Source organism: Apiospora aurea, assembly GCF_038362705.1.
Source record: "Apiospora aurea strain CBS 24483 chromosome Unknown utg000008l_segment0_segment0, whole genome shotgun sequence".
Taxonomy (NCBI): domain Eukaryota; kingdom Fungi; phylum Ascomycota; class Sordariomycetes; order Amphisphaeriales; family Apiosporaceae; genus Apiospora; species Apiospora aurea.
In genome coordinates this window covers 91,384-106,891 of record NW_027117395.1, presented here as the reverse complement: position 1 = coordinate 106,891, position 15,508 = coordinate 91,384, and the positions used below count along the sequence as shown (strand labels likewise).

General features: G+C 58.2%; 6 protein-coding genes across 6 annotated transcripts; 3 read left to right on the top strand and 3 right to left on the bottom strand.

The window, feature by feature from the left end:
- Nucleotides 1-1,346: 1,346 nt before the first annotated feature.
- Nucleotides 1,347-2,804, top strand: PG986_011514 (uncharacterized protein; the record flags this gene model as incomplete). The annotated part of the gene is made up of 1 exon (XM_066847736.1): nucleotides 1,347-2,804. The coding sequence occupies one exon, from the start codon at nucleotides 1,347-1,349 to the stop codon at nucleotides 2,802-2,804; it is 1,458 nt and encodes a 485-aa protein (XP_066694432.1).
- Nucleotides 2,805-3,136: 332 nt separating this feature from the next.
- PG986_011513 (uncharacterized protein) lies at nucleotides 3,137-4,158 on the bottom strand (the record flags this gene model as incomplete). The annotated part of the gene is made up of 3 exons (XM_066847735.1): nucleotides 3,137-3,409; nucleotides 3,472-3,632; nucleotides 3,714-4,158. 3 exons carry the CDS (start codon nucleotides 4,156-4,158, stop codon nucleotides 3,137-3,139), a joined length of 879 nt encoding a protein of 292 aa, XP_066694431.1.
- Nucleotides 4,159-5,985: 1,827 nt separating this feature from the next.
- PG986_011512 (uncharacterized protein) lies at nucleotides 5,986-6,255 on the bottom strand (the record flags this gene model as incomplete). The annotated part of the gene is made up of 1 exon (XM_066847734.1): nucleotides 5,986-6,255. One exon carries the CDS (start codon nucleotides 6,253-6,255, stop codon nucleotides 5,986-5,988), a length of 270 nt encoding a protein of 89 aa, XP_066694430.1.
- A 466-nt stretch (nucleotides 6,256-6,721) lies between these two features.
- On the top strand, nucleotides 6,722-7,519 carry PG986_011511 (uncharacterized protein; the record flags this gene model as incomplete). The annotated part of the gene is made up of 2 exons (XM_066847733.1): nucleotides 6,722-7,238; nucleotides 7,308-7,519. 2 exons carry the CDS (start codon nucleotides 6,722-6,724, stop codon nucleotides 7,517-7,519), a joined length of 729 nt encoding a protein of 242 aa, XP_066694429.1.
- Nucleotides 7,520-9,969: 2,450 nt separating this feature from the next.
- On the top strand, nucleotides 9,970-11,177 carry PG986_011510 (carbohydrate esterase family 3 protein; the record flags this gene model as incomplete). Its single annotated transcript, XM_066847732.1, has 2 exons — nucleotides 9,970-10,075; nucleotides 10,186-11,177. 2 exons carry the CDS (start codon nucleotides 9,970-9,972, stop codon nucleotides 11,175-11,177), a joined length of 1,098 nt encoding a protein of 365 aa, XP_066694428.1.
- Nucleotides 11,178-12,404: 1,227 nt separating this feature from the next.
- On the bottom strand, nucleotides 12,405-14,524 carry PG986_011509 (uncharacterized protein; the record flags this gene model as incomplete). The annotated part of the gene is made up of 3 exons (XM_066847731.1): nucleotides 12,405-13,187; nucleotides 13,221-14,291; nucleotides 14,453-14,524. The coding sequence occupies 3 exons, from the start codon at nucleotides 14,522-14,524 to the stop codon at nucleotides 12,405-12,407; spliced, it is 1,926 nt and encodes a 641-aa protein (XP_066694427.1).
- Between the last annotated feature and the right edge of the window lie 984 nt (nucleotides 14,525-15,508).

Sequence of the window (15,508 nt, the reverse complement as noted above, 5' to 3'; positions counted from 1 at the left end):
ATGGAAGGATGTGTCACCATCCATCCCAGCTTCCAAGGAAAAATCCAGTACTACAAGTACGAGAAGTACCTAACCAGCTGAGACCAACAATTCCTGCAGTCAGCATAGCATGTCCACTCTTTGTCTTGACCTGCAACGAGAATGTTGTCAATGTCATTACCGCCCGGACTTGCTTTTGTACATACCGTTGAGAATATTTGCAATATTTCCTGACCCGAGGATGGGCATCTCCATTTCTTTTCTCGGCTGCTAGCCAAGCCCCGACCAGAGCTCAATGTTGGGACAAGACCAGGAGATTACCGGTTGCGTGGCGCCAGAACCAGCCCGACCGCGTGTTTGCGCACCTCGTCAGAATGCCCGTACCTAGGAAGTAGGTAACGTGCAGCGACTTGATTTTGGTAAGTAGGTAGGTAAGTAGGCACATTGAAGTATTCCATCAATAAGCAGCCTACACCAACCTGTATGCAGCTAGGCTTGGCTTGGCCTGGCCTCTCAGAGCTGAGACTTATTTTCCTTCGGGACCGGACTGGCCAAAGGGGAAAAAGAGAAAACCGAAAGAAAAAAAAGGAAGCGACTTCTGCATGCACCCCAGGATCCGCTGCAACCAACTGCCGACGGCGGCGCGGCACAGCCTAGGTTACCTAATAGCAATACCTACATACAACAACTTCTTGACCCTTGGCAGACCTCGGTTCCCTTGGAATCCCAAGTGCTCTCCTCGATTTCGCTGGCTGAATGATGCAAGTTGCTCCCATTCGATCGGCAATGTCTATCTCTTCTATCCACATGGACAAAGGAGTCCAGATTGAAGGACGGCAGAAGTCGCCCTTCAGGGGAAATGACATCATCTGCACCAAAGCCAGCCAGCCGCTAACAGCGACGGGCCTCGAGGACAATGCAATGCAACTTCGGTTCTTTGACACCAAACCAAGGAAGCCCAGAAGCCGACGAAAGAAAGCGCGACTGGACCAAGACCAAAACACGCATCAATGCATTCCTCTACCTACCAAGCCCTGAGGTCGAAACTCGCCAGCCATTTGAGCCATTTGGCTTTGGTTGTCCTTCTTTAGCGAGCAGGCGCGTCTCGACTCGACCGCCCCGTCTTCCCGAGCCGACCGATTGACGACCTGACCCATTGAGTGAACCAACACACGCACCATGTCCATCACCGGAACATTCCAGTGACCGACCCAGACCGCAACTGATGAACTCTCTCACCTCGGCGAGCAGCAAAATACAACCAGTCCATCCCTTTTCCGACACTCCCCCGCTGACCAAGCCATGCTCCTGCGACGACAAGACTTCGCCTCGGTTCCAGGAAGAAGAAGCAGAGGAGGAGGGCGCAGATGCATCACAACAAAGACAACAACCTCGACCGCGATGTCCGCCAAGGCATCCCGACGTCCAACGCTGCGACCATCGTGAGCCCCGAGCCCGATGAGACCGAAACGAGTGTGTCGCTCGTCCTGTCCTCCCGAGGCCGAGGATGCAAAGGATGCAAGAAGAACAAGGCCTATCGCGTCGAAACGCGGACCCGCCGCCTCAACGACTTGATGTTCCTCATTGGTTGGCTCGAGTTCTTCAACGCCCTCGACTTCCCCGCCAACGTCTTCAACCAGCGGCCCGTCCCGGCCTACGCCATCGCGTTGATGGTCACCGGCGGCGTGCTCATCCTGATGGCGTCGTGCGTTGCCTTTTTGGACATGATAAAGGGCTGGCACAACTTGAAGCTCCTGCGGCGGGAGAGGGTCCACCTGCTCGCTGAACTGAAAGAAGCCGAGTCTATTAGGGGGGACGAGGAGGCGTTGCTGCGCACGCTGCACCTGAAGGCGTGGGTCTGGGTCAACCGCGGCGAGCTGGGGTGGGAGTTGATCGACCGAGCCATGATGGATTGCATCGGCGGCTTCGGCGGGTTGCTGGTCGGCATCGGCACCCTCATGGCGCCCGCGGGGGCCAACCGCCGCGTCTTTGACGCGAGCAACTTGTTATCAGGATACGTAGGTAACGGCTTCGTGGCCTTCTACGGCCTCATTAACGCGGGCTGGGCCGCCTATCTGTTCTGGCAGGGCAGCCAGCGCTGGGCGGCCGTGGAGGAGCACCTGAAGGACCCCCTGATCCTGAAGCGGGCCCGGCGCTGCTTCTGGCACCACCAGGTCTACGCCGCCGTCTACGGCGTGACGGTGATTGTGGCGTCTGTCGGTTCCCTGGCCAGTGCTACCATGTGGTATGGATACGTCATCCTGATACCGTGCATTGCCACCTCAGTATTTGGCAACATCCTCTGGAGGAGGCGGGTCGGGTACAACCGCGTCATTTTCCCGTTCAAGCCAATGCTGTGCCCGAACATCATGGGCGAGATCGCGTGCGTGATCCGCGTGCAGACGCAGATTCGCGAGGGACACCACGGCGCGGTTCTGGCCCCGTTCTCGCGCTCGCAGCTGCTGGCCTTTATACGCGAGCACGACATGTTCGAGGACCTCTGCCTGGAACTGGCGCGGGACCCGAGCTTGGCCAAGACTCTGTTACGCGGCGCGCCGGAGCGCATCCGATGGGATGAGTCCGTTTTGCTGGCCATCGAGTACGGCATCCTGCTTCGGGCGGCGGAGACGTGCTTGGCCAAGGTGGGACTGCGCCGGACGATTGATCGAGAGAGGCTGCTTTACGAGCTGCTGGGTTGCTACCACGTCGTCGAGCGCGACATGTTCAAGGCGCCTGCGCGCAGCGCTACGGAGAAATCGCTTCTGAGTCGGTTGACGCCGGGGCAGAGCTCGTTGTCGGTTGGGCACGGCGGGATCAATGAATGAACGGAACGTGTCTACTGAATATTGAATTGAGACTGGGAAATGGAATCAGGGGTATAATGATCTTATGTATAGGGGATGAGAGGGGTATGATGACGGCCATTGATTAAGCGACATACCCAAGCAAACAGACTTGTGAGGCAAAAAGCGGTTTCTCCAGAAGTAAAGAGGGCCCATGCGTTTTCTAAACTACAACAAAAACATTGTATGTATCCTAGCGAGAGAGAGAAAGAGAGAGAGAGAGAGAGAGAGAGAAAGAGGGAACGACCCGGGAATAGTGAAATTGTCGGTGTTATTTTTTTGGTCAACCTTGCTTCTTCTCTTGTTGTTTAACTTCAACCCCAAATTTCGGGCTCGCCAAAGGAGATTTTGGCGTTCTCCATTTTCAGGCCGAGCGTCAAACGCGGCATGCCGGGCCAGAAGTTGGGAAAGACCTCGTCGCCGACGGCGTTCTTGCCGGTGTCGCCGACGGCGTCGCTTTTACCTTGGCCCATGTCGAACATGCCGAGGCTGGAGCGGTCCGAGGCCTGTCCCGGGACGACGGCGCGCCACTGCTGCGTGCCCGCGAGCTCGCCGTGGGCGGCGTCGGGGTTTCCCGGGAGGGGCGGCTGGGCGAGGGTGGCGTTGATGCCGATCCAGGCGTAGAGGTCGGTGCTGAAGGGGAGGCCGCCGAGGAGGGGGAGAAGGTGGTTTGGAAGAAGGGGAGGGCGGAGGGGGCGGATTCGGTGGCGTCGTTCGGGGTGGTGTCGTGAGGGTAGACTTTTACGGTGGTGCTGCCGTCTGCTTCGTCGGCCCAGACGAATTTGGCGAGGTGTTTGGGGATGTTCCAGTCTGTGGGATGGGGGCGTGGCATGTCAGTCCATCAAAAACTCCTGCTAAGATGACCACGCCTGCCGGCTGCTTGCTACTCACTCATGCGCCCGTTCTTGGCCGTGTACTTCTGGCTGACGTAGATGCGGGTGATGGAGGGGTTCAGCCGCTCCGACCGGCGGCCCTGCTCGTCGACGTGCGGGTACTTGAAGTAGCCCGGCACCATGAGCAGCTCGTCGTAGGGGCCGACGGGGCTGTCGGTGTAGCGGATGATCTGGATCATCCCCAAAAGGCCGACGTACTCGGCGGCGGCCACGTAGGCGGACGAGGAGCGCTCGAGGGGCCCGTAGGCTTTCACGGGCAGATCGGAGGGCGGCAGGACGCTGGCGATGCTGTAGACGGTGCCGTGAAGGGACCAGGGGGCCGGGACGAGCTCGATGGGCTTGGTCGAGTTGTTGGTCCAGTCGTCGGCGCCGCTGCTGCTGGGCTGGAGGGTCTTGGCGGCGGTGGCGGCGAGGCTGCCGAGGAGGGCCGAGGTGATGCGCATGGTGGCGGTGGTGGTCCCCGTTGTCGGTCGTGGTGGTTTAGCCGTTTGTTAAGGAGAACGAGCGAGGTCGTATAAACGAGTGACTGGGCGACGACTTGGAGTGGTGGAAAGGGGAGAAACAAGTCTGGTTGGTTCTGACAAACAATGACGGGCTCGCACACACAGCAGCTGCCGGAGCAGTCTCCGTCGCAGCCCAAGCGGCAGGTGTTTGCTGTACATATAGGAATTCCCCAGTTATACAATCTACGGGGGTGGTGCTGGTGGTGGTGGGACACCAGTTGCTGCTGCTCCAGGGTAGCTATTGTATCTGCATACCTTACTTCCTACTTTCCAACTGCGTCAAACCGCCAGCATTTACGTTGACGGCACCCCCCAGTCCGACCACGGTCACCAAGCCCCAGGATCTGTCTAGTGCAGCCATGCTCATACATGCAAATGAAATTCCTCAGTGATTTCCTTCTGCACGTTTCGAGGAATAGATCAACAGGAGTACCCGCTCTTGGCAGGTTGCGGGTCTTTGGAACTTGCTTGGGGATCTTGTTTTTACTTTTTTTTTTTTTTGCCCATTTGGATAAGTGAGATGCGCTTCGGATTTTGCCATGTTTGGTACAGACGTGGAAGGGGGCGTGCATGTCAACTTTGGCGGGATGTCACCTCAGCCCTCGTCTTGGGACCTACCTGGGTTTCTTGCTTTGCGGCGAGGAAGATATGCATAAATGATGCAATTCTCTGGGCTTTGATAGATCACATGAGGGGGTTGTTGGGTAGCATCCGGCGTCATACTTCACATGTCGTCTGCGAGAAGTGTTCCCTCCAGTGCAACCACCATCGTAGGCTTGGCTGGCTCGGTCACCCACCTGCGGGCGAGTCATTGCCACTGCAGCATTTTCCTTTTCAGAACCAGCTTCATTCAATTGATCAGTCAAACTACTCGGGGCTCATGGCCGAAGAGAAAGGGTATATAGCTGGCTCTGGGGGGGTGGCGAGATCCCTTTGCAGAACTAATGATCTCTCCTCTCTTGCCCGGGGTGCCTGTCGATTCTTGACGAGATGCTATCCCTCTTGGGACTGCCAAGATGCCAGGCCATCTGCAAACGGAAGCCCTCTGAAATTGAATTGAGTCGCCGGGGGTCGTGAGTGGAGAACCGGGATGGACAGGATGGGCTCCATTAAAATCCAACGGGGGGTTGATGAGAGCCAACCCGAGAGAAAGAAAAGAGACCCGTTGTTGAGTGGCTGTCCAGCTTCGATCTCGCCCTGCAAGGACGAGGACGATGGCGGAGATTTATCGGAATCGACCTTCCTCTCCGATACGGGCTGAAGACCATGCGACATCACATACTTCCACGGAGGCGGCAGCTTGTTGATTTACCGGCTTGTTCGGCCTACATGGCTTCGTACGGACGGAAGCCGCTGACCGGCGATGCGCCGAGATGCCTTTGACTCCAGCCCCCCTGTGGTTTACGTCCCACCCGTTCCGAAAGAAGAAAAGGATATTGGCGACAGGGCACGTGGATCCCGCATCGAGACGAGGAATTATTGATCGATTGCCAGACAAACAGTGAGGTACGAAAGACATTTATTCACCCTACTTACTACTACACGGAAGCAAACGGAATATGTGCCATGGCGAATCCCTTAGTTGGCGCAGACGAGACGGGCTCGTCAACCTCATCGTTGCCGATCCTAGACGCACCGAGTGCTGATCGGAAAACCTACTTACGTCGCCGTCGTCATTGAGGCGTGCCTCCTGCTTCATCAGTTCTTCATCGTCGAGCGGCGGTGGATAGCAGTTACAGTCTGTCGTGGTGCTGTTATTGCTATCCGTTATCCCCGGGCGTACCGCTTCACGCTCTCGTGCTTGACCCCGATGATGAAGTAGCGCGGGTCCGGTGTAGTTCGTGACCATGTGGTCCATATGTCCATCTTGTCTCCGCAGATGATGGCACATGCTCCGGGGACGGAGGAGGTACCGCCCGTGTGCTCCCCGTCATCAACAGGCCCTGTCGGTCCACCATGGATGTCCTTGGTATCGCGGGGACGCTGCGTGTAGGCATGGACGTGTATGCCGGAGGTCCCGCGGAGCTGTATGATCATGTGTGACGGTGACTCAAACGGCGTGAACTGGTCCACCACTGCTCCCAATATCGGCGGGGTAATGTATGCCCGTGGTGACGCATCGACCAAACGTCACAAGGCGCACGCTCGTTACTAATCGCCCATAGAAATCTTGACGCATCGCACCAGCCATCCTCACCAAGTATGTGCTAAGTACATAAGTAGTAGGGGAGGAGACACGAAGCAAGCCTTTCGGGGACTTTCTTGAGCTCGTGGTGGTTGCCCGGCTTCGGGATTTGGACTAGGGGCTTGGCGGGACCGCGCCGGCTACCGAAGGACTGACCCCTAGGCGTCCCAAAGTAGTGACCCTTTCGGGATATAAATACGTTGGACATTCCCCGAACACCAACCCCGAAAAGACTGATGGACAATTATCAGCAACGGAGGCAACCTCTCAGTCCTCTCTCATACCTACCAGACCATCATCAGCCAACCGCAAAGAAAAATGGCTGCTCCAGAGACCAGCAAGATCGACGAGGCCCTCTCGTCCATCCAGGCCGCGCCCGCGACCCTGGCCCTGCTGCGGCGCCTGCACACGCAGGCCCTGACGGAGCCGGCGTACGTGAGCACCGACGACACCCATACGGCCTCGGCGGCGCTCGACCGCTTCGTCGCCCTCGAGCCCGACAAGTGCGCCCTGGTCTACCTGCTGCTGCGCGCGAGCGGCGCGCGCTGGATCGTCGAGGCCGGCACCTCGTTCGGCGTGAGCACCATCTACCAGGCGCTCGCGGTGAGGCAGAACGCCCACGCCTTGGCCGCTGGTGGTGAGGAAGGCGGGGAAGGCCAAGGCAAGGTGATCGCGACGGAGAACGAGCAGGCCAAGGCGGACAGAGCCAGGGGGCATTGGGCGCAGACCGGGGAGGAAGACCGGGTGGGCGAGTGGATTGATCTGCGCGTGGGGGACATCCGGGAGACTTTGAAGACGGATCTGCCGGAGCGGGTCGACTTTCTCTTGCTGGACAGTAAGTCTACCTATTGTTTAACTTACCGGTAAACCTGGTAATCGGCTAACCTGGAGGGGGCCTTTACAGTCTGGGCGTATCTTGCGCTGCCGGCCCTCCGTCTCGTGAAGCTGAAGATGCGCATCGGCGCGACCGTGGTGGCGGACAACGTCGTGGCCGCCCAGGAGAAATACGGCGACTTGTTGGCGTATCTGGACGACCCTGCCAACGGTTTCAAGAGGTCCACGGCACCTTACCCGGGCGGTCTGCTCGTCGCCGTGTATGTGGGATCTTCAGGGTAGGAGGACAGAGCATCGCAAATCCCAGAATGCAGGCACGTAAGCAAGGTGCTGGAAGAGTGGTCTATCTCGAATTACCTTATGAGTGGGCAATCCGCCAGTTCGTATTCCATTAGCTATAGCAGCTTTCACTTTGCACATGCAGTGATTAAATGCAGGTAGGCGGCTGGTTGGGTATTTTGGCACACTTCATCCGATGTTGCAGCCTTCGATAGTGGTGCCAGTGGTTGGACCAAGTCATCCGCGTTTAATATACAATAGAGAAAAAGCAAGACCGATGAAATGGCGTCCTACTACGACTGCCACCCCATGACAGACTTCCCGCCGATCATTTTTCAAACGGCCACGGCTAGCTGCAGAGCCCGGGGGTTCCTGGGGAACCAAGCCCGTGGTCGTGTACCTGAGGGCGAGGGAACTGCATCCCGATTGGGCGATGACGCGTGTCCTTCTCGTGGAATTGGATATCGCTGTGTCGGGCAGTCTAGAGGGGAGGAGCAGAAGAGGAGGGCTCACCATCAGGTGTCATTCCGGGGCTGAGTCCTCCGTACGTACAATCCAATCCAAACCAGGCACGCAAATGAAGAGTGACGCGGCCCTGCCCGAGGTTCTTTCAGTTTCTGCAGCTGTCCCGATTTTGACTCGGAACGGGAGTGAATGACCCAGCACGACTCAGGGTAGAGTTTCTTCTCGTCCCTCTTGGGGGATGGGCGAGTTCTGGGCGAGGGGGCAGTTGCAGTTACAGACCAGCCGCTAGATCTGAAAGCCTGCCCGCCCCAAAATCCTCAGCAGCAGCAGCAGCAGAGATCCCGTCAATTGATCGACATGCAGGTGTTTCCCACCCCGTGCCAAGCGTAGGACATTTCTGCAACCGGCGAACCGAGATCCGGCATGTCGCAGAATAGCAAACATTCTCTAGCTTCCTTGGCCACATGGCGAATGTAACAATGGCAACCTCCAATCAAGTTTCCAGTGGCTATACATACATACATATGTATGCCACTCAATTGACCGAGATGTGTTCGTGGTGCCTGCACTTACAGGACATACCTATTGTAAGTACGAAGCTGATGGGCAAACGAGGCAAATGCACTCCCCCGCCCCCCTAAAAAAAGATCGGCGCGTTTTAGGTTCGGGAGATCAGATCAAGATCTAGGCCTAAACCCAGGCTACCTGCAGAGGGGCGCGACGGGGTCTCGAGACTCTGTCACGCAAAGTGTTGGCCGAAAGCTTAGGCGGCGGCCTCGGCCTGCATGCGACGTCAGGGTGCGTGTAACTGCCGCCTGGCAACAATTCAATCCCGTGTGTGCGGCGTCCCTCGAAATTGGATGATTCAGGAATCAGGATCCCGTCCACCCTCGGACTGACGATTGATTTTCGCCGTATTGGCTAGACATGGACATGTCCATGCCCACCCGTACCCAATGCGTATCGAAGTTCTTTCGTTCCATTCATCCAACATCAACAGATGCTACATACCTATTGCTATCTCGCTCGATATCCTCGCCGCTTGGCCCTTGCCCCCCCCGTCATTCTGCATCTCGCCAACCCCTTCCAGCAGCAGGCCTTTCCCTGTTCCCTGTCCCCTGTCCCGACGTTGGACCCGGCATGAGGCATTCGCCTTGGCATCAGAACGATAGCGGCAGTGGCACATGGATCCCCAGAGCAGACCTAGACCTAGCCTTGGGCTGTGGAAGTGCAACCAAAGCATGTACTTTCAAGTAAGTAAGTCCTCAGTGTCAGGCGAACACGGGCGCAGCAGCCCAAGCTGCTTTACTACTGGCTGCTCTGGCTACTACTGACACTGCTACATAGGACGAGAACATCAGACCGATTCCACACCACACCTGGTATCGTCCACGGCAGCACCCTTTTGGGAGATTGTCGCAACTTTGCCAAACCATCGGCAGGCCAAGCAACGTACGTATCAATGCCCCCAGAGCTAAGACAGACACTGCGTCTGCCGTACGCCGGGAAGTGTCTCCCAAGCATGTGGCGCACAGCCGGCACCCAGCACCAATAAAACACGATGATGCTCAGTGACAGCGTGTGCCTCATGCACTTTTCACGCCCCCGTTCGACTTCGCCTTGTCCTGGGTCACCTCGCACGCCGAGGAGTCTCGTTGTTCCTATTTTCGTATTTTCGTTTCTCTATCTCTACCCCCTCTCTCTTTTTCTCGTTCGTTTCCAGTCTGTCGTCACGCTGACCGGCCCACGACTTCCTTCATCCTCGGGTCCCCGAAGTCAGAAGAAGAGATAAACTCTCACTTCTTTTCTCCTTCCTTTTTCCTGCCCCTTCACAATCCCTTCCCGTGGAGTGCCTTTCTCAACGCTTTGCTTGGCGGCCAGCATCAAAGCTTGATGGGGCACAGGACCTGAGGTTATCATCGGCCACTCTCTTGTTCAACATATCCTCTTCCTCAACTCTTTCGTTGTTTCTTTTCTCTTCTCCCAGAATGAAGGCGTTCATTGATAACGTGTCGCAAACATCGTACGTGTCGGCAATTGTTGCTCGAAAGAGACTCTTGTTTGGCGTATCGCTAGTGTTTCTAATCCTCATTGGTGCGTTGGGACTTGTTCGGCTTACACAATGCATATCCATACCCCTTCCTACACCTGGCTTCTTGGTCATGAAACACGAGACTGGGAAACTGATCCGGTTCTTCCTTCAGCAATCTCCTTGACGGAAACCGAAGACCCCAACTGGACCCATGGCAGCGGCCGGTTCTCCCACATGACGGCGCACAATGGCACGCTCGGGAACAGCACTTTCCCCTTCGGGTCAGGGGGCCCGATGCGTATGGGCGCGGGGTACCAACGACCCGGCTACGAACGGCCGCTGGCCAACGGTCTCCCCCTGCGGATCATGGCCATCGGCGCCTCGACGACGCGCGGCGACGAAGGGTTCGACAACAACGGGTTCCGGCGCCCCGTGCGGGACTACCTGACCTCGATCGGCAATCCCGTCAACTTTGTCGGCCCCCACCGCGTCGGCAACATGACGGACAACGACATCGAGGCCTGGCCCGGCGCCCGGACCGAGGTGATGCACCACCGCGCCGAGCACTCGCTGCCCTTCATGAAGCCGAACCTGGTCCTGGCCAACCTGGGCTCCAACGACTGCTTCCAGAACTTCGACATCCCCAACTTCTACAAGCGGTACTACCAGTTCGTCGAGTACGTGCTCGAGGCCTCGCCGCGCGCGACGCTCATCATGGGCACGCTGCTGCCGACGACGGAGACGAAGCGGTTCAACGCGGGCGCGCGCGTCGTCGAGGTCAACAAGCAGCTGCGGCGGCTCTACAAGATCTTCCAGAAGGAGAAGCGGCCCGTCGTGCTGGCCGAGATGATGGGGCCCGACGGCATCCACCCGGAAAACCTGGGGCCGGACCTGATGCACCCCAACGACGCCGGGTACGAGATGATGGGCCGGATCATCGTGCAGGCCATCATCGAGGCCGACGCCAAGGGGTTCTTGCGGCCCGCCGAGCCCGTGTACGGCATCCTGCAGGACGGCAACCTCGAGCGGCAGGACGATGCGTACAAGGCGTGGGCCGAGGCGAAGCGGCTAGAGGGGGGCGGCCACGAAAGAAGAAGAAGAGGCCGCGGTCGCGGGTATGGAGACCGAGCTCAAGAAATACATGGCAGCAATCCAGGCGCATGAGCAGCAGTCGGCCCTCGCCGCGAGGAGTGATGATCCGCCGCCGCCCGGATTAGCATGATATTTCAAGTTAAAAAAGAAGAGAGAAGCAGGAGGAGAAGAAGAAGAATGACTCGTATAGAGTATTTGGAATTCGGCGTTTTAGGGCTTTTATCACCATTCGGGGCCGTGAGTGATTACCTGCATTTAGTACTTTTACTCACCCTCGAGATGCATGCGTTTTGGCGGCTCGTGGGACAACATTAGAGAAAATTATCCCATTGAGGAGGCGAAAGTAATTCAAAGACAGTACCATCATCAACATCTTCGCTTTTTTCATTGGTCCAAATAAGCTACAAGACGCCCAGGCCATCCATGTCATCGATCAGTGGACACTTGTGGTATTATTAGCTAAAGTTGTTCGGAGAGCCAGCAAGCGGTGCAGCCTTACTTCGGTGGGTGGTATCCTATCCTCCTCCCTGGCGCCGCCGGTTGATTGCTCCAGAACCACGCCGAGCTTTTCGTCCGGGGCCAACACTGACCATTTGCTGGCTCTGATACCCCCCACGTGTTTAGCTACGCGGGCTGCACATTGCGAGAACTTTGGAGTGTCGCGTACATGCCCACCTACCTGCCATGCACGTTTGACCAACTTGCATCTGGTTTGATCGAGGCGAATTGCTATCTCACTGTAGACGGCGTTGTGTGAATAGTTACATGTAGGCTGTCAACGGCTGTTGTTTTGTCCCACCCCTTTAGTTAGGTGGCGAATGACCCCGGAAGACAAGTTCGTTTTCCTTCATCTTTGGCAAGTACGGTGTTTTCCAGCGGAGTAAGTGGACGGCAGCATCAAAATCGCACGTCAGGAGGAAGACGAGGAGGCTTTGGTGAACTTTCAGCTGCAGTCAAAGTCTGTGCGGTGCCTTGACGTCGACGTACGTGGGAAAAAAAAGGCAGCGCCCTTTGACCAGAGCAAGAGACGACTTCGACGCTGTACGGAGAGCCAAAGCGGTCCCCTTTATCGGGCAGTGCAGTACGATGATTAATTCAAAAGGCCGGATAGCTGCTTGCTTGCATGCTTATCTCCGGCCGAGATGCTTGCCCCCCATTGATACTTTAGCTAGTAAGTGAATATATATACTCCGCAGATTAAACAAAGCATTAGATATCACGATCCTATATTTAAATACTCAGGCAGCCAATCATGAAGCCACCTCATCCTTTCGACGACACATTTCATCCCGCCAGTTTCTAAACCACCACCCCCGCCCCCGGAATCTGTCCACCCTTCTCCTTCCCCCCAATAATAACAGTCCCTCCCTTTACCTCCGGCACCGCCGCCGCCTCGACGCCGTAGTTAAAAGCCCACAACAGATTCCTCCGCCGCAGCAGCCGACCAAACTTCCCCAAGTCATTCGCCTTATCCGCCCCGCGGCCCGCGAGGTCGCCCAGGTACGCCACCAGCAGATCGGCCGGCGGGTTGAAGGCGAGGTAATGCAGCCCGTCCCGCGCGCAGGCCGCGGGCTTGCTGCCCTCCGGCCCACGGTGGCGCGACGTGTACGTGATGGTGGCTTTGCTACTCGCGTGCTTCTCGTTGTCGGTGCCCGCGCGGCGCTCGCACTCGATCCACTCCTCGCGCGCCGTGATGTTGTACCGCGCGCCCCCGTACACGACGCCGCTGCACGCGAAAGCGGGCGGCGTCTCGACGCGGGTGACGCGCATGGGCAGCCGCCGACTGAGGGTGCTGTTGAGACCCGGGTTCAGGCCCGCGACGGTGGCGAAGTCGGCGGACTTGGAGCCCGTGTGCGGGCCGAAGGCGACGGGGCCGGCGGTGCCGTAGGAGGCTAGGGCGGCGTCGAAGGCGGCGGGGACGATGGGCAGGCTGGGCACGACGATCATCTTGTAGCCGGCGAGGGACTGGTAGGGGTCGATGATGTCGACGGAGAGGCCGAGGCGGCGGAGGGACGAGTAGAAGGTGTACACGAGGTCGGTGTACTTGAGGGCCACGTCCTTGTAGAAGGCCGACTTGGGGTCCTAGGACCCGCTGTAGGGCTCGATGGACCAGACCCAGTTGGAAGTGTAGTCGAACACGAGCGCGACGTTGTTGATCTCGGCCCGGAGCAGGGGCAGGTCCTCGTTGGCGAAGATCTGCTGCTCCACGTAGCCCTGATCCTCGACGTTGTCAGACGTAAACAGCGCCGACAACGTCTGCTCCTGCGCGAAGGGGGCCTGGCGCCAGCGGAAGTAGTTGACGAGGTCGCCCGACGCCGCGAACAGCTCGTGCGTCCAGAGCCGGACCATGCCGTCGAGGGGCGAGACGCGGTACTGGTTCCTGTTGAGCACGCCCGGCTCCATCTCCACGACACCAAAGGGCCCCGCGTTCCGGCCGTAGGCCGCGCCCGAGACGCCCCGGTACAGGGCGTCGTGCATGGCTTGGTAGTCGGGCAGACCCTGGCGGAGGCTGCCGGCCATCTCGTCCTCAGTCAGCCAGTCGAAGGCGAAGACGCCGGCCAGGGCGTACTGGTCGATGCCGACCTCGCGCGCGAGCTTGTGGTGGTCGAACTCGGTGAAGAGCATCCTGAAGTTGTGCGTGATGGCCTGGCCGGGCGCGTGCCGCCGCAGGATGCCGGCCTGCTCCCGGGCGAACTCGATGACCATGTCGGAGCTGAAGGTGTACCAGTCCAGCGGGTGGGCCTCGTTGGTGGTGTAGACCTCGAGGAACGGCGGCTGCACCGCCTCGAAACCGGCGTACTGCGACGACCAGAAGACGCGGCCCTGGCGGGCGTTCATGGCCTCGAGCCAGGCGCGGAAGCGCCGGTTGGCGTTGTGGTTGTAGCTCACCGTGGTGGTGTGGCAGCCGAACTCGTTGTCGAGCTGCCAGGCGACCACGTTGGCGTTGGCGCCGTAGCGCTCGGCCAGCTTGGCGGTGATGCCCCGGCTGAGGCGGCGGTAGTCGTAGGACGAGAAGCTGTAGTGGCGGCGCGAGCCGAACTGCAGCGTGGCGTTGGTGACGTCGACGAAGTCGGTGTCGTACTTCTCCGTCAGCCAGTTGGGCGGGGTGGCCGTGGGCGTGCCGACGATACGGCACCAAGGACACTCTGAGCCAAGAATGCCCCCGAAGGGAGAGCTTGAAGCATCCTCATGGCAGGCAAAGTTAGTGTCGGATACCACCTCTACGCTCGGACGAGTGACGGGATGACAGCAACTTTAGGCGACAGCTCTTTCGTCCGAAGAGTTCGCCCACCTCGCTACCTACTTATGGTCTTTGTTTTCTCTTTAAACCGGGGAATGGGCCGCACCTCCTCCCGCTCTCTCGTGATTCCCCTCATAGGCGCGGCCTTGGCTGGCAGTTTTGCAGGTCGTTCGCGCATGCAGGTCGCAGCATCGGTCGGTCATTGACCGAGCCAGGGCGGAGCAGACCACGGCAAAAAGTGCTCAACATATCGTGAGTAAGGACGGTGAAGGGCAGGGTTTTGTGGGCTTGGGCATGCAGTGATGAGGGGAAGAAACCACCTTCACCAAGTCCACCTTGGCTTTGCGGGGAAGCCTGGGGGATAACTGGGGGATTCGGGGATTCCAGGGGATTCCAGGGGTGTCCCGGGGTGTCCCGGGGGCTGCTACTGTAAGCTGTTAGTAGCCCCTCTATTGCCGGAGTGTAGCCCGATCTATGTCTCGTTCATTACCTCATCCCTTGGGAGTGCACCCACTCAGTATGTGCCTCGATAACCTCATCAATACTGTGGCTGCGTTAGGTAGTAAGCACCACGACGTGGGCGACGGCCTTCAACATTGACCGACCCTGGTCTGCTGAAGATGACCAGCTGAAACACTACTGCGCCGACATGTCCTGGGATTGGCTCGTTGTCGGCTCACCTGGGGGAGGCAAAGGAGCAAGGAGGGGAGCGAGAGGGGCCTGCTTTCTCTCAGTGGCCGCGTTCCCCGGCAAGATTGGCGATCCCTGCCGGAACCTGCTGCCTGCAACGCAATTTTGGTCAGCTATTGGCACTTTTTTTTCTTTCCCTTTTTTTCACGGATGGAGCGCCAAGGAAGTTGGGGGCAATCGGTCGCATTTCGCGGAACAAGAAGCACATGTCTTGCCTTCGACGCCTTGCATTGCATCGAGGAACCAACGACTCTTATACTTAGACGCCAGACCCGCCGCCGCCGCCGCCGCCGCCGCCGTTGAGCTGATCGGGATGAGTGAATGAATGGCGCTGCCTCGCGACATGTTCCTGCACAGAAGCCACCCCCGCGCCGACCAGCACATCTCAGGGCTTCTCGCCAGGCCGCCACTTGTCGGCTCTAAAACATTGACCTGAAGGAGAGCGAGAGCTGAGGAGACCGTTCAGCCACCC